This window comes from Branchiostoma lanceolatum, chromosome 2, assembly GCF_035083965.1.
Source record: "Branchiostoma lanceolatum isolate klBraLanc5 chromosome 2, klBraLanc5.hap2, whole genome shotgun sequence".
NCBI classification, from domain to species: Eukaryota; Metazoa; Chordata; class Leptocardii; order Amphioxiformes; family Branchiostomatidae; genus Branchiostoma; species Branchiostoma lanceolatum.
This window is the reverse complement of record NC_089723.1, coordinates 25,267,324-25,285,115: the sequence shown is the minus strand read 5'-3', so window position 1 is coordinate 25,285,115 and position 17,792 is coordinate 25,267,324. Positions and strand designations below refer to the sequence as shown.

The window sequence follows — 17,792 nt, the reverse complement described above, 5'->3', positions numbered from 1 at the left end:
TTCACTAAAAAAGTGCTCATCTTTCTCATTCTTGCATGTTAGCTAGGCATCCTGTTTACATTTTAGACAAAATTCAATGCTGTGTGACTAATTTTCCTTACTCTTGGTTACTTCCTAGGGGGGCAGCACTAAGCAGATAGATGAATGCACAATGTGCACTTGTTACAACAACAAGCTCACCTGCTCACACCTCTGCACAACATCAACCATCACAACCACTCCACTTGTTGAGACAACAGGAACCATCACGACTCCAGAAACCTTCACTACCAGGCCAGAAACATACACCACCACACCAGGGACTGAGACAACAACATACAAAACACCCAGGAAGGTGACAACTCCCTCATCTACAACAACTCCAGAGACATACACGACCAGGCCAGAAAGGACCTATCCTGAGACCACAAGGCCTGAGAAGACTTACCCTGAGACTACCAGGCCAGAGAAGACCTACCCTGAGACAACCAGGCCAGAGAAGACTTACCCTGAGACCACCAGGCCAGAAAGGACCTACCCAGAGACCACCAGGCCAGAGAGGACCTACCCTGAGACCACTAGGCCAGAGAAGACCTACCCTGAGACCACTAGGCCAGAGAAGACCTATCCTGAGACCACAAGGCCTGAGAAGACCTACCCTGAGACCACAAGGCCAGAGAAGACCTATCCTGAGACTACCAGGCCAGAGAAGACCTACCCTGAGACCACGCGGCCAGAGCAGACATATCCTGAGACCACCAGGCCAGAGAGGACCTACCCAGAAACTACCAGACCAGAGAGGACCTACCCTGAGACCACCAGGCCAGAGCAGACCTACCCTGAGACCACCAGGCCAGAGAAGACTTACCCTGAGACCACAAGGCCAGAGAGGACCTACCCAGAGACCACCAGGCCAGAGCAGACCTACCCTGAGACTACAAGGCCAGAGCAGACCTACCCAGAGACCACCAGGCCTGAGACCTACACTACAGTTCTTACAACAACATACAAAACACCAAGAAAGGTGACAACTCCATCCTCTACTACCACGTCCGAGATATATACCACCACACCCGAGATCTACACAACCAAGCCCGAGATCTCAACAACCAAGCCTGAGATCTACACCACCAGGCCTGAGATCTACACGACTAAGCCTGAGGTCTATACAACCATACCTGAGGAATATACAACTTTGCCAACTACTTACACCACAGTAACAAGTAAGTGACCACATCCACATATCTGCTAAAGGATTAGTAGATGGTGTTTAGCACCAAGGACAGATTTGTTAGTGTGTAGATGCTGTTCAGCACCAAGGACAGGATTGTTAGTGTATAGACGGTGTTCAGTATTTAGGACAGGTTTGGTAGAGTGTAGATGTTGTTCAGCACCAGATTGTTAGCGTGTAAGTGATTTTCAGCACCAAGGACAGGATTGTTAGTGTGGATGCTTTTCAGCTTTAGAGTCAGGTGTGTTTTAAACCATATTCAGTTGTTTTACAGCTGGATGTCAAAAGAAGGTCTATGGCTGCTCCTTTTAAAGAATTAAAAAAAAATTGTATATTTCATTCCAGCTGAATGTGCAAAGAAGGTGTATGGTTGTTCCTTCAAGTGTGAGGAGACCTGCCACTGCTACAGGTACAAGATCACCCAGTGCCAGCGCAACGACCCTAAAGCCTGTGTGCCCACATGTGGAGAATGCCCTGCATGTCCCAAAGGATACATCAGGAAGGACCAGTATCACTGTGTGAAGCCTACAAAGTGTGACTGTATCACCGAAGATGGTGTCATCATCCCAGTAAGTGGTATCTGATACTGTAAGATAATCATATTTGCCAAAAAGGAAACATATACAGGGTTGTCTATGAGCAGGGTAGTTTCTACATTTCAAAATATAACTTCTATTGTTTAGTTTATCAAAGTTTTGTAACCAATCCATAATCCATAATTTCAGGTTTGTTTCCTTGGTGATGGTATACACTGTATGTTTGCTGGTAAGGAAGACATCAAAATTCGATGACAATATGTTGCCTTGCTATTCAGGCAGTTATTTTCAATATTTTCCAACAATGTTTTTCAGGCAGGGACATCTGTTAAGGTTGGCAACTGCAAGGTTTGTACATGCTTTGACAACAAGCTTTCTTGCTCAGACCTCTGTTCAACTGAACCAGGAACTACTGTAACAACCAAGTTGTACACCACCAAGCCTGAGACCTACACCACCAAACCAGAAACTGAAACCACAGTTGTAACAACAACATACAAAACACCAAGGAAGGTGACAACTCCATCCTCTACCACCACACCTGAAACATATACCACCAGACCTGAGACCACAAGGCCAGAGGTCACTGAGCCAGAGAAGACCTATCCTGAGACCACAAGGCCAGAGGTCACTGAGCCAGAAAAGACCTACCCAGAGACTACCAAGCCTGAGGTCACTGAGCCAGAGAAGACCTACCCTGAGACCACCAGGCCAGAGGTCACTGAGCCAGAGAAGACCTACCCAGAGACTACCAAGCCTGAGGTCACTGAGCCAGAGAAGACCTACCCTGAGACCACCAGGCCAGAGGTCACTGAGCCAGAGAAGACCTACCCTGAGACCACCAGGCCAGAGGTCACTGAGCCAGAAAAGACCTACCCAGAGACTACCAAGCCAGAGGTTACTGAGCCAGAGAGGACCTACCCTGAGACCACCAAGCCAGAGGTTACTGAGCCAGAGAAGACCTACCCAGAGACCACCAGGCCAGAGGTTACTGAGCCAGAAAAGACTTACCCAGAGACCACCAAGCCAGAGGTTACTGAGCCAGAGAAGACCTACCCTAAGACCACCAAGCCTACAAGAGAGGTCACAACTCCAGGAACCACAACTTCACTTGAGACCACCAAGCCTGAGGTTACTGAGCCAGAGAAGACCTACCCTGAGACCACCAGGCCTGAGGTTACTGAGCCAGAGAAGACCTACCCTGAGACCACAACATCAGAATGGACTTCTACCATTCCAGAGACAACAAGGCCTTGGTTTACAACAGAGTTGACCAGTGAGTATCCAACTTCAGTTATGTATTTTTGTTAGGGATGCTCAACAAATTGCATGATTTAGTCAGTTATTTTGTATTGAAATTTGTGTTGACAAGCTAATATGTACAGTCTTATACTCACGACAACCTTTTTGACAAGAATTACTTTCATTACATTTTTAGCCACCTGCAAGAAGAAGGTGTATGGTTGTGCCTTCAGGTGTGAGGAGACCTGCCACTGCTACAGGTACAAGATCACACAGTGTATGTATGGAGACAGGAGTTCTTGTGTCCCAACATGTGGTCCATGCCCAGCTTGCCCACCAGGATTTGTCCGCAAGGATCAGTACCACTGCGTGAAGCCTACAGAGTGTGGCTGCATCACTCCCGATGGACAGATAGTTCCTGTAAGTACCAAGATGAAATCAGTCGTGTCTGTATATGTGTGCATGTGTTTGTGTCTGTGTGTGTTTAATGTGAGACTGGATTGAAATCAAGATATAAAAGCGAGAACATACATCATAAGTTCTGTATTTCATACATATTCTCAGGACTTATAAAATGTATAGGTATAATATGTGTTGAATGTTGCGAGTTAAATAGAATAAAGAGAAGGCTTAATAATCAGCATTAAGTGCGTTAGTAAACAGTTACAGATATTCTGATGTTTTTGTTTCAGCCCAACACAAAGAAGTATGTTGATAGATGTACTATCTGTGAATGCAAGGACAACAAAATGACTTGTCAGAATCTATGCACAACAACAACAGCAACAACATCGACAGTTGTAAGCACCACACAAGTCACCACTGTAAGGAAGGAGACAACAACTCCAGAAACTGTGTACACAACCAGGCCTGAGACATACACCACCAAGCCTGAGACCTACACCACCAGGCCTGAGACCTACACCACCAAGCCTGAGACATACACCACCAAGCCTGAGACATACACCACCAATCCTGAGACATACACCACCAAGCCTGAAACATACACCACCAAGCCTGAGACATACACCACCAAGCCTGAGACATACACAACTGTGGTTACAACAACATACAAGACACCAAGAAAGGTTACAACTCCTGGTACAACTACACCCACTGGGACCTACACCACCAGGCCTGAGACCTACACCACCAGGCCTGAGACCTACACCACAAGGCCTGAGACATACACTACCAAGCCTGAGACCTACACCACCAGGCCTGAGACCTACACCACCAGGCCTGAGACATATACCACCAAGCCAGAGACATATACTACCAAGCCAGAGACATACACCACAAGGCCAGAAACCTACACCACCAGGCCTGAGACCTACACCACAAGGCCTGAGACATACACTACCAAGCCTGAGACCTACACCACCAGACCTGAGACCTACACCACCAGGCCTGAGACATATACCACAAAGCCAGAGACCTACACCACCAGACCTGAGACGTATACCACCAAGCCTGAGACATACACTACCAAGCCTGAGACCTACACCACCAGACCTGAGACGTATACCACCAAGCCTGAGACATACACTACCAAGCCTGAGACCTACACCACCAGGCCTGAGACCTACACCACAAGGCCTGAAACCTACACCACCAAGCCTGAGACATACACTACAGTTCTTACAACAACATATAAGACACCAAGGAAGGTCACAACACCTTCTTCCACAACACGTCCTGAACAATTCACCACCAACCCAGAGACATACACCACCAGGCCTGAGACATACACCACTAGGCCTGAGACATACACCACAGGGCCTGAGACATACACCACAGGGCCTGAGACATACACCACCAAGCCTGAGACATACACCACCAAGCCTGAGACATACACCACCAAGCCTGAGACATACACCACCAAGCCTGAGACATACACCACCAAGCCTGAGACATACACCACCAAGCCTGAGACATACACCACCAAGCCTGAAACCTACACTACTAAACCGGAAGCAGAAACAACAATGCCTGAATCTACCACTCTTCCATGGGTAACAACAGCTGTTACAAGTGAGTACCCAAAAATTCGCTAAAACTGTAGACAGTTGGAAAATATTATGTATTGGCACAGTCATTCTTATTGCTGTTGAATTAAATTTTTGTGTAGTTGAGATTTCAAGACAAATTTGCACAATTCCCATATATAAATGTCACCAAAATACCTGCAAATTTTACTGCAATTTCTAGAGTTGTCATTATAGCTTTATTCGAATGCTATATTGTACAAAATGTATGTTTAAAGCTGATTGTTTCCTTCATTTCTTGTCTTTGAAAAAATATCTGTTGCTGTTACAAAGGAATCTTTTTTTTTTACAGCTGAGTGTAAGCAGAGGGTGTATGGTTGCTCTTTCCGTTGTGAGGAGACCTGCCACTGCTACAGGTTCAAGATCACTGAGTGTGTGTACGGTGACAGGAGTTCTTGTGTACCTACATGTGGTGAATGTCCACCATGTCCCAAGGGATACATCAGGAAGGATCGTGACCACTGTGTCAAACCTACCCAGTGTGACTGCATCACTGCCAATGGTGTCATTGTACCGGTTAGTATCTGAATGATAACCTTATGATTTTGTTCTCATTCTACGATAAATTTCATAACAAGTCACAAATTAAATGCTGATGTTGATCATGGTTGTGTTATGATCTACCATAATACCAATGTCTGGAAGAGGCTTATGATTCAATGCATGGCCAGGATTTGCACTTTTGTCAGAGCTTCCAGCAGTAAGAGTCATGCTAACAGATTTCTAAGAATTCTACATGGAAAGCATTTATTGCAGATCTGCATAATGACACAGATTAGAACTTCCTTATTTCTAGACTAAACTTGCAAGTTGTCAATTTCAGGCAGGGCAAGAGACAAAGGTTGGAGAGTGCATGGTGTGCACGTGTGAAAACAACAACCTGAAGTGCACAAACCTCTGTACTACCACAACAGCCACAACCACTACAACAACATCAGTGGAACGTACAACAGCCTACAAAACTCCAAGGAAGGTCACAACTCCAGGAGGTTTGTGCAGTTTTGTTGATTTTTTAAAGATCTTTAGGGACATTTTAGGGACTGTTATTGTAGCATGACATGTGTAAGATAGAAGATAAAATATTGTTTTGTTTTGCAGTTACAACCACACCAGAGGTTACGTATCCTGAGACCACCAGGCCAGAGAGGACCTACCCTGAGACCACCAGGCCAGAGAAGACCTACCCTGAGACCACCCAGCCAGAGAAGACCAACCCTGAGACCACCAGGCCAGAGAAGACCTACCCTGAGACCACCAGGCCAGAGAGGACCTTCCCAGAGACCACCAGGCCAGAGAAGACTTACCCTGAGACCACCAGGCCAGAGAGGACCTACCCTGAGACCACCAGGCCAGAGAGGACCTACCCTGAGACCACAAGGCCAGAGAGGACCTACCCTGAGACCACAAGGCCAGAGAAGACCTACCCTGAGACCACCCAGCCAGAGAAGACTTACCCTGAGACCACCAGGCCAGAGAAGACCTACCCTGAGACCACCAGGCCAGAGAAGACCTATCCTGAGACCACCAGGCCAGAGAAGACCTACCCAGAGACCACCAGGCCAGAGAGGACCTACCCTGAGACCACCAGGCCAGAGAAGACCTACCCTGAGACCACCAGGCCAGAGAAGACCTACCCTGAGACCACAAGGCCAGAGAAGACCTACCCAGAGACCACCAGGCCAGAGAGGACCTACCCTGAGACCACCAGGCCAGAGAAGACCTATCCGGAGACCACCAGGCCAGAGAGGACCTACCCAGAGACCACCAGGCCAGAAAGAACCTATCCCGAGACTACAACTGGCTACAAGACACCAAGGAAGGTCACAACACCAGGTAATACTAGAATGAGAAAGTAATGATACATAACTGTTTCCTTCATCTTTGGAAGTGATTAATATATCAAGATTGTGAATTTGTCAGTCATTGTGATTTGAATTGAATTTTCTTATATGTTGACTTATGTTTCTGTACTAGTGCCAACCACCCCTTGCTATGAGGAATCTGAGGTATGCGCATGGACACTTTGGCTGAACTGCGATTATCCTACTCCAATGAAAAGTGGTGACACAGAGTCCATCCAGAACCTCTATGCCAGTGGATTTAACTTCCTTCAAAAGGGAAGGAAGATCCAACGTGTGGAGTGCAGGACTGCCAACGGTCATATGGACTACAGGTTAGTAATTCGCTTTGAGTGCAGACTTTTAAATGTAAATTCAGATATGTCATCGAATGTCAAAGTGCAATCCAATTGTTACTTGTATAGTGCCATAAGATTTGCATGATTTCTTTTTAGAGATCTCATCTACTTAGTGAGTTAATAATCTGAAGGTTCTTGAATATGGCTTTTGCTTGTGTGCAAAACTATCCCTGGCCTGTCCGGATTGAATTTTCATCACAGGGCACAATCTTGACATGTTTAATATATGTTTGCAATTATACAGATTTAAGCTAAGGTGGAAGTGGAAATGAAGATGCCATGTGGTGATAGAGAATTCAAAGTTATCTATAGACTCTGAAGCTAATGTGTAGCAAAGATTGTGCCAGTAAAATATGGCAAGAAGATTTGAGGATAGTCCATAACATTGTGCCTGTGTCCCTGTAGGAAAACTGGCCAGAATGTCAAGGCAAATGTGGATGAAGGATGCATCTGCAAGCACAATGCAAGAGCCAACAGAATGACAGGAGCCTACTGCTATGACTACGAAGTCCGATTCCTCTGCTGCGCTGCCAATGTGCCCATCTGCACTGTTGCAAGTATGTTACATGAATTACCCATTCATTTTACCAACTATCAACAAAGCTTGCTGACTGTACCATTCTGTGCTTCTGTATCTTCATGAGAAATAACTTTGAACGAGACATTGCTTCCTGCCTTTTTCCTCCATGTTCCTCCTTCTTGGATTGAAGCTAGCCTCCACCAGGCCTTCCCACAGTGGTATGGATCGTAGAATTTGGCAAAAAAAAGGAATAATTGGCCCTTTCCCCAAATATTCTCCCTATAGCCGGCGTATTTAGTCTGGTAGAGACCAGATTAAAACCATTCTTGTCTTCTTCTACAGCGACCACAGTGACACCTCCTCAGACTACTGTGCCAGAGACAACAGTACCCGAGACAACACTTCCAGAGAAGACTATCCCAGAGACTTACCCAGAAAAGACCACCCCAGTGGTGACCTACCCAGAGACAACAGAGACAACAACTGTTACTGTGACAATGAGGAAGGGCACCACTCCAGGTAAAACACATCCCTGACAACAAACAGTAGTTTACCTGTGATTGAGAAAGTGTTTTGTTTTAAATTCTATCAAAATGCACATGCAGCTCTTGTATTAAAGTCACCTGTAGCAGGCAGTCTGACTGTTCTATATACTGTCTACTCTATTGCTGCTTTGATTAGGATGATGCCATTGACACAATAGCTAATCACAATTACCCATATGTCTAATCACAGCAACAACAACCACAACCACATATGTGCCACGGTGCTGTCCTGGTGTTACGGACTTGTCCAAGTGCCCCATGTGTGCTGAGGGTGAGGTTTGTGATGGAACCCGCTGCATGGACATCAGTGAGTGCCCGTGCAAGGATGGAGATGTCATGAAAAAGGTGAGTTTGCTGTAAGGACATTAATGTCTGTCAAGTCTTGATGGTTTATCAAGAATTGTACAGCAATTTCTCATCCTCAAAGCCCTCAAAATGGGAGAATATACCGTTTTAAAAAAAAATGTTATATTTTACAATTTGGACTTAATATGCTGTTATGAATTGCAAGGACCAATCAAAAATATTACTAGGCTATACTGCACTCAATTGCAAGTACATTAGTATAAGACTACTATTAAGCTCTAAGTGGATTTATCTTTTTGATGACATTGTGTTAATATTTATTTGCCATTAGGCTTCCTCTGTGTGGAAGGAAGACAGTGGCTGCACAACATGTATGTGTCTGAATGGTGAAGTGGACTGTGTGAAGACAACATGTCCTGAACTGTCTTGCATGGAGGTAAGATCACAGTTTCTACTTTGAGTGTCTTTTCTATTATGCCATCTCTTAATTCTAATTTGCTCTTACTAGACCAAGTTTTCTCATACTTTGTAAATTTCCACAAAGTATTTTTTCTAGTCATAGCAATGTCTAGTCTTGAATAAAGATATTGATATTTAAGATATTGTTCAGTGTATGAAGTTTATTTGCCATAGCTGGTTATACATTTTTGATGGATGTTATATGCTTGAAGGAGAGGAACATTTCATATGCTCCTCTTTCTTTATTTTGTGTGAAAAATTATGATTATTATGCTAACAAACTCTACATAATAGGGAGAAGAGGCAATCAAGGCTGAGGGTGAATGCTGCCCATCATGCAAGGCAACCACCTGTGCGCCTACTGAGGTTACGTGCCCAGCTGACGGAAAGTGCATCCCACAGAAGTGGTGGTGCGACGGGTCTCCAGACTGCAGCAAGGGTGAAGATGAGAAGGACTGCACAGGTAACGCCATCTTCTTGTTTGCATGTCAAATTGATTTTGGATACTTTTCACAAACTACTAAGAAATTGTCATCTTGCATTAAGATTGCAGTTGTCAGTTTATTTTAACTTTTCTGCACATTTTACAGAGACAACACCACCTCCAACAACAACTATGGTCCGTACTACACGACCAACTCTTGTAACAACAACGCCAGGTAGTACATCATACTTTAGCTTTTCCCAAATTTTGAAGCACTTTTGTTTTTGTACCATTCACTTAGTTGTTGGAATTTCAGTGTTTGGGAGTTTTCATATATTTTCATCTGTGTTGTGTTTCCAGCTGAGCGTGCCTGTTGGTACAACAACCGACGTTACTCCCCTGGTGATGAGAGGTCATGTGGTGTTGGCGACTGTGAGAAGTGGTGCGTACATGACATTTTATATCTTACAAGATAGTAGCAAGTCTTATGACAAAGCCAATATGAATGAGCAAGCCGTTACAAAGCCTTAGTTGTGATGGATTAATAGACATTGACTGTCATGAAACTTTTTCCTTGCAAACGCAAGTACTTACCAATTCTTGTACTTTCATTCCTACAGTGTGTGCTCAGATGACTACACATGGGACTGTAACAAGGAACTTTGCAAGAGCGGTACTGTTTCTTACTAGTTGTCTTTCTGTTGCTTTCACTTTTTTCTACTACACCTCAATTGCTATTGAGTCACACCATCAAGTTCTAATATTTGTTCTAGACAGACAGAATTTTGATGTATGAATTCAAAATGACTTTTGAAGATGTTCATTTCTATGTTCAATTTGCCATTATTGTGACATCCATATTTTGATACAAATGTACAATTATTTCATCCTTTTTCAATCACCAGATAGTGAGTGAGTGTGAGTGAAGCTCTGTAGATTGTTCTTGTATTAGGTTGTATATGCTAAGTTGACTTGAAACCTACTGTGCTGTTACTAATTTCTGGTCCACTTTCTGTTCGTAGCTACTTGCGTAAACCTGAATGAGGGCTTTGAGACCTTTGATGGTTGTACCTACAACTACGAAGTGTGCAGCCACTTCCTGGCAAAGGACTGTGCTGAGGGAAGCTTCGAAGTTCGCGGTTGGTATTTTACATCTAATTGTACTTCTTACTATTAGTGTACAATGTATTCAGTATGATTGATTTCATCAGAGCATATCACATGCCATTCCTGCTGCTAAAAACTATTATGTATTGTTGATTTATGTCTGCAGTAAACCGCCAGTGTGAACCAAGCGGTGGTAAGCAATCCTGTCACCGTTGGCTGGAGGTGACTGTCGGCAAACACGAGTTTGTTCTCCGTGGCCGTGGAGAGAGCATCATCTACTGTGGACGGGAGTACAGCCCCGCCCAGCTCGCTGTCCTGAACTGGTCCATACCCGACCTGGAGATCAACTGTCTGAACGGACAGATTTCCATCACTTCCAAGAAGGGCTTCAGGTGAACATTTGTACAACTGTTTTCTCACCAGAGAAAGTGGGTAGTAAATGATATAATCCAGAAATAGTCTTTGAAGATATCATCATTGAGCCCACCTATTTGGCCCTCCCCACCTTGTAGATGATTTGGTACATTAATGTGACAGACAAACCTTATCTAATGTATTAAATGTACCTGATAACATTTGTAATTAAGTCAGGCCATTTGTTATAAAGGTTTAACTTTTTATTGAAACAGATGTAAATATTGGGCTTCTACTGGTCAAGCAAAGATATAGCTTTGCATGCTATTAGTGAGTGTAATTGATACCTTATGACTTTTGTGCAGTGTCTACTGGTGCGAACCAGAGGCCCGTGTTGTTGTGGACCAGAGGCTGCGTGACAAGACCTGTGGTCTGTGTGGTCCTTACAATGAGCGTACTTCTGATGATCTGATGACCAAGACAAGGGAGATTACCACTAATGTAGAAAGGTGAGCAACAAACTTAGATGACATGCCATAATTGTATACCTCTCATCTTTAGACACATTGATAATTATTATATTATATATTTGGGTGTATCTGTTTTCTCATATCACAAGGATACATGTATGTACGAGTTGGTACTCACTGGTGCTTCCCTTTGACTGCCAGATTTGGATCATCATGGGTGGCCAGCACAGACAGGACATGTGAACCTCCTCCAGAGAGAACTTGTCTGAGCAACCCTCTGTATGCAAGCCAGGCAGAGGCAGCTTGCAAGATCCTGATGAACCAGTAAGTCTTTTTTTTGTATGCATAATGGTCTGTTTTATTTTTGAAAAAAAAGAAGAAGATTCTGAATTAAAGTGAAACAAATAATATGTAATATGGGACAAGAAGAAGGTCTTAATAATAATAATATGATAGCTATGGTATGTTTAGTATGGCTTTTGTCGTAATGGTGGCTTTGATAAAGGTTCACTTATTAAGCAAATGCTTGTTCCCAATGGCTCTTAATAGAAAAGATGGTTCTCAAAATGATACATGTTCTTCTTACCTCCCGCAGGTACAGCGTGTTTGCACCCTGTCACAGCACTGTGACCCCTGACATGTACTACCAGCAGTGTATGGAGTCTGTGTGTACCTGCTGTGAAGAAGGCAACACAGTTGACGAGTGCTCATGTCACGTGTTTGAGTCATATGCCCGCTCATGTGGCCTCAGCGGTTGTGTCCTGAACTGGAGATCACCAGTCCGTTGCCGTAAGTAGATATTGTAAAGAAAACATTGTGTATTGTATCAAACTCTGTCTTAAAGTTATTGAAAATTGTCTGATGACCATCTTGTTGCTATTTAACATTTGATACCTTACATTTGACCATGGTATTATTAGGTTGTTCCAGATTCTGAAAAATTTACCGTCTGTTAGGAAAAAAACAGCAACAAATTAGTTACTGTTAACGTTATATTATTTAATTGCCAAGTGACTATTTCTTAAGGATTGTACCAAGCAGAAGAAATAATGGAATTGTCCTGATCTCCCCCTTTGGATTTTTTGTAACATCCTTGATTGATTGGAAAGGTCAAATTCATACGAAGTGAAGTGTACCTTTTTGTCTGACAAAATCAGGCCCAAGACTATGTGTAACCTTGCTATTCTGTTCCTCCCTGCAGCGGTCACCTGTCCATACCCACAGGTGTACAAGGAATGTGTGCCTGGCTGCCCACGTACCTGTGACAACATGTATGACGACCACGTTTCATGTGACGTACAGTGCACATCAGGCTGCTTCTGCCCCGACGACATGGTGCTGCGTGGAGGAATCTGTGTCAGACCAGAGCAGTGCACAGACTGTACGTCATCTCTTTATCTGTTTCTTTTACAAGTAGCACAAAATACATACATTTTGTATGTTTCACAGATGGAATAGCATATAGAGGCTTTTCATTGACGTCATGATAATCATAATTTGAAACCCCCAGCGACCATGTTGCAGTTTAAGTAGATTATTTGGATTAAGTAGTCTATTAGTAAGAAGTTATTAGTATATAGAATTTCCCTATTAAAGATGCTATAAAGCATGCGTAATTGGTCCCATAATTGTTTCTTTAAACATAGATTCTGTGAAAATCTTGATGTGACTCACTAATCTCTTTTTGCAGGTTTCTGCTTTGGATTTGGTGATCCTCACTACGTCACCTTTGATGGCGTGTACTACCCATACCAGGGCAACTGTTCATACGTTGCGGCCTGCACACCTGAGTTTGAGATTATTGTTGACAATGAGATTTGCCGTATGGCTCCTGACACCTCATGTACCAAGGCCATCACTGTCAAGTATGGTGGCATTGAGATTACAATGATGGACGGAATTAGGGTGAGCATGTCTTTAGAATTACAGTTTACTGTCTACTTTCATTACCACGATTGTTACAATAATAGTTACTAGACTGCTTTACACCTTTATACAAACAGTTATAAGAGTTTCATTAGTTGAAAGAAATCAACTGGTGATTTGGACACCTGCACAGGATCTGGTCAGGGGACAGATGTAAAATGAATCTTAAACTGAACACCTGAAAAGAAAAGGCCAGCAGGTAGACCAAGAAAATGATGGCTAGACCAAATTGTCGAGATAACTTGAAGAGCGGAACCAAACTTCTAAGCAGTGAAGAAAATGACTGAGGATAGAACAGAATGGAGAACATCAATAATGGGGCTGACAACTTACAGGCCATTTGCCTAAAAGTGTCAGGGTGATAGAGTGATAAGAGTGAATGTACAGATGTAATTGCTAACTGCCCAAATCACCTCCACAGCTGAATGTGAACGGAGTGCCCACTACCCTCCCATACGAGCTGAAGGGAATGCGAGTGATGCCGGCTGGCTGGCAGCTCATTCTCACCATCGATGAGTTCAACCTGGAAGTGAGGTATGATGAAATGAACCACGGCTTTGTCATCATGATGCCACAGACCACATACAAGGACAGGACCAAGGGATTGTGTGGTAAGAATCATGAAGCATCATTAAATGATAATAGGAATATCAAACTCTTAAGAATTGGACTTCCAGGAGGTATATTTGTTGTCTAGTCTTTTAAATCTCGGGGTACCCTTACCAGCAAAATTAGTACCAGTCTGAGTTAGAACAATAATGTTATATAGCATAGCATTGATGGCTCATAGATGGAGCCTTGATCAGATTCTGAAAATTTTGTTTGATTGAAAGGTTGTGATCTATTCTACCACAGGTACCTGCAACAATGACCCAAGGGATGAGTTCAAGAAGAGGAATGGAGAGATTGCCACCAGTGAAGTCAAGTTTGCCTATGACTGGCGTGTTCCCTCTGCACCTGGAGAGAAATGTTGGGAGCCACCTCAGGTCACCGTGCCCACCCCAGAACCTGGGTGTGCTCAGGACAGCGTCTGTGACGTCCTGCTGACTGATGTCTTCAAGGTAACGGATAATAGACTGATCCTAACTGTCTATCACAATTAACAGTTCTGCCAATGAAGCATGACAATAATTTGCTTGACCAATGAGAGAGTGGCTGCATGTCAGTCAAACATTTACTATTTATGTTTTAGTTTTAATTAGCATTTCTACATTTATGGGTGGGGCTTTGAGATAGGTCCATTGGATGGAGTGATTTTTCCTGTTTCATAACCTGTGATTGTGTTTCACATCAATTACTGACCAATTAAACATTTTTTAGTGCAATGAAGCTTCAACATGTGAAAATAACACTGATAAATACCTGTGACAGGATTGTCATCCAGTGATCCCAGTGGAGAGCTACTACCTGTCCTGCAAGTTTGATGTGTGCCACGGCACGGACAAGTGTAACTCCCTGACGGCCTACGGACAGGTTTGCTCACGCAAGGGCGTGTGCATGGACTGGCGTTCAGACTCCCTCTGCCGTATGTACTGCATATTTTGATATTGTCACTTAAATTTTCTTTTCAGGATAAATCTCAGGATAAAGCTATTTGATAGATTTGCAGAAGTAACAAAAGGAAAAATTGTAACCATATCTGATAAAAGAAAGGATTGAATAGTATACAATCATGTACTTATTGGTGTGCTGCATAGTTTTTTTTCGTCACAGTATGCCCATTTTTTTAGCTTTCTTTAAACTAAGTTTTACTATTACATAAGCAACTGTCTTACAATCCATTACTGAAGATCATGTTGTCTGACAATTGAAAAGCTGAATGAAATTTGTATATCATTGATGATTTATAAACCAAGCTTTTGTTTGTTTTGATAAAATAAAATAATGACAGTACATTCCATGTTGCATACACATATTTAACTATTTCATTCTTTCCACAGCATCCAACTGTGTCTATCCTAAGACATACAAGATGTGTGGCCCTGCCATCCCACGTACCTGTGAGAACTACAACAACTATGACTCCATCATGGCGTCATGTAGCCAGCTGCCAGCTGAGGGATGCTTCTGTCCCGAGGGCACTGTCTGGAGCAACAACAACTGTGTTGCAGTCTCTGAATGCCGTAAATAATGTTTTTTATCTATATGTATACTGACTAAGACTACACTCTATTAAATGTGCATATTTGAGTAATTTATATGTTATACAGTCTACTGATGGACGTTGATTAGAGGTGGCTACCAAGCTTCAACTTTGACTTGATTTGATTTCATTTGGATCCACAATCAACTATTCTTCCTGTGGTGCTATAAGGAGCATGAGAGTTCATCTTATTCAAACAAGCTTTTTATTGATATGTGACGTAAGTTCTACACTGAGGGAGGAATAGCATGCACAACTTGATTAATCATAACACATGGTTTGTCAGCATTGACATCATTTTTCTGGCATTCTGTTTTGGAGCACATTGTAACAAATGTTCTTGTTTCTTGCAGCTGTATGCACTGATGACACTGGAGCTGGACGTAAGGTATGACAGCTATATGATATCATTGACGTGTATTCACATAGTTTTTAGATATCCTATCTGTACAAATCCATAGATTACCTTGTATATGTATCCACCCAAAGTAATATTCTACATAATTTTCTTATGTATAGAAAACTTTAATTTGTGATTCAATTTGTGACATAATTCTTATTAGAAGGCTTGACAGGAAAATTTCTTCAGCACATCATCATCCAAAACTCATAACCAATTTTGTTCTCTCTTCCTTGAAGATTGGAGACTCTTGGGTGCCACACAGCTCCCCATGCTCCACATGCGAGTGTATGGGTCCAAACAATGTGCAGTGCACGCCAAAGGAATGTCCAGAGGCCACACGTCCAACATGCCCAGGAGGTCGCGAACCCACTGAAGTCAGAGATGCCGATGGTTGCTGCTCATCATGGTCATGCGACTGTAAGGAATATTATTTTCATTATGTTTATTAACAGAAAAGTAGAATTACAGACTTCTGTGTTTTAAGAAATTTTATTCACAGTATTGACTGTAAATACCTTTTAGGTCGTGGGGAATTGAATTCGTGGTAGGGAGAAAATGTCCACATTGGTTTTAAGTTCGCAGTCAAAACAATGGGAAGGTGGGTACAAGAACAAGCATTTTTGCTGTAGTTTGTGGAAGATTTCACAGCGAAAACTGGCAACATTAAACAACAGAGAAAATTGTTTACAGTATCTTTACTTGATGATTATCTTGAAGCGGATGATGATTTTTTTTCCTGTCTTTTCTTTTCTTAGGCTACTGCAGTGGCTTCAGCTCACGTTTCACCACCTTCGATGGTACATGTTATGACTTTGATGGCAAGTGCACCTATGTGCTGGCCAGGTCCAGGAACTACGACTTTGAAATTACCATTGATGCCAGCAAGGCCATCAATGTGAACTACAGGTCACAGAGGCTCGCTGTTGGAGGCGCTGACTACCCATGTGTAAGCAGACTTTGCTATGAGTTAAAACCCCTGAAAGTCATGCAGTAGCTAGTGACTGAAAGACTGCACACAACATACAAGGAACAATTTTGTGCCTGTAGCTGCTCTCTTCAGCCGAGCTTTATTCATATGATTCGTATAATTTCACAGTCCCAGGATATGCTGATTTACCTACAATTGGGATTTAGAACCCCTGGATGTCAAGCAGTAGTGACTTTTAAAGTGCATACAACGTACAAGGAACGATTTTGTGCTGTGGCTGCTCTAGCTCTTAAGTGGAGTCATATTTGTATAATTTCAAAGTACAAATGTAAATGTTTGCAATAGATTTTAGTGGGGCCTCTTTTATATTTTACAATTTAAACAGTCCAAGGATATACTGATTCACCTATGACTGCATAAAAGTCACCCGTGGGGTCCTTTTATCAAATTGATAAATGGCATTGAAGTAGTCATTTTGTTGATTATCTAATGATATCATTTCATGCCACCGTAACATCATTTATGCTTTCTCCCTTCTATATTTCAGGTTACCCAAAATGGCAACAGAGTTGATCTGAGACAGAACCGTCTGTTGAGCTTCGACAGTGAAGCCTACGCAGGCTACACTGGTGGACAGATTGTGTTTGCAGTACGCAATATTGGTCTGGAGGTGCGTGTCGACCCATGTTACAACACCTTCAGCATCAAGGTGCCAGCTGCAACCTACTTCGACCAGACAGAGGGCTTGTGTGGTACGTCATGCTTACTTTCATAATTTACCCACAATAGATCAGGACTTGCCAAGGCGGCAGGGATGTGACTAAGATGTCACCAGTTGATTTAGTTCCCCAAGATGGGAGTATGCTAATTATAATGACCATGATAACTGAAAATGCCTTAAATTTACTTGTTAGTGATATTGACATTTGAAATCTACATCAATTGGTACAGTATGTCTTAATGGTGCAGTGTTT

The 17,792-nt window shown here is 42.9% G+C and overlaps 1 protein-coding gene across 1 annotated transcript in view; it reads left to right on the top strand.

Annotated features, from left to right (window-relative positions):
- Positions 1 to 17,792, top strand: part of LOC136426951 (mucin-3B-like) — an 88,104-nt gene that overhangs the window by 62,355 nt on the left and 7,957 nt on the right. Inside the window, exons 88-119 of the mRNA XM_066415669.1 lie at positions 119 to 1,202; positions 1,556 to 1,779; positions 2,062 to 3,022; positions 3,185 to 3,408; positions 3,681 to 5,022; positions 5,329 to 5,552; positions 5,860 to 6,025; positions 6,135 to 6,869; positions 7,011 to 7,209; positions 7,639 to 7,790; positions 8,096 to 8,272; positions 8,489 to 8,643; positions 8,936 to 9,040; positions 9,358 to 9,526; positions 9,654 to 9,722; positions 9,848 to 9,929; positions 10,108 to 10,160; positions 10,510 to 10,626; positions 10,761 to 10,986; positions 11,314 to 11,457; positions 11,620 to 11,742; positions 12,014 to 12,207; positions 12,620 to 12,799; positions 13,109 to 13,323; positions 13,766 to 13,955; positions 14,200 to 14,405; positions 14,716 to 14,869; positions 15,285 to 15,467; positions 15,841 to 15,875; positions 16,127 to 16,307; positions 16,646 to 16,836; positions 17,366 to 17,570. Coding sequence (XP_066271766.1) covers positions 119 to 1,202; positions 1,556 to 1,779; positions 2,062 to 3,022; positions 3,185 to 3,408; positions 3,681 to 5,022; positions 5,329 to 5,552; positions 5,860 to 6,025; positions 6,135 to 6,869; positions 7,011 to 7,209; positions 7,639 to 7,790; positions 8,096 to 8,272; positions 8,489 to 8,643; positions 8,936 to 9,040; positions 9,358 to 9,526; positions 9,654 to 9,722; positions 9,848 to 9,929; positions 10,108 to 10,160; positions 10,510 to 10,626; positions 10,761 to 10,986; positions 11,314 to 11,457; positions 11,620 to 11,742; positions 12,014 to 12,207; positions 12,620 to 12,799; positions 13,109 to 13,323; positions 13,766 to 13,955; positions 14,200 to 14,405; positions 14,716 to 14,869; positions 15,285 to 15,467; positions 15,841 to 15,875; positions 16,127 to 16,307; positions 16,646 to 16,836; positions 17,366 to 17,570 — 8,665 coding nt within the window. The remainder of the gene's footprint in view (positions 1 to 118; positions 1,203 to 1,555; positions 1,780 to 2,061; positions 3,023 to 3,184; positions 3,409 to 3,680; positions 5,023 to 5,328; positions 5,553 to 5,859; positions 6,026 to 6,134; positions 6,870 to 7,010; positions 7,210 to 7,638; positions 7,791 to 8,095; positions 8,273 to 8,488; positions 8,644 to 8,935; positions 9,041 to 9,357; positions 9,527 to 9,653; positions 9,723 to 9,847; positions 9,930 to 10,107; positions 10,161 to 10,509; positions 10,627 to 10,760; positions 10,987 to 11,313; positions 11,458 to 11,619; positions 11,743 to 12,013; positions 12,208 to 12,619; positions 12,800 to 13,108; positions 13,324 to 13,765; positions 13,956 to 14,199; positions 14,406 to 14,715; positions 14,870 to 15,284; positions 15,468 to 15,840; positions 15,876 to 16,126; positions 16,308 to 16,645; positions 16,837 to 17,365; positions 17,571 to 17,792) is intronic.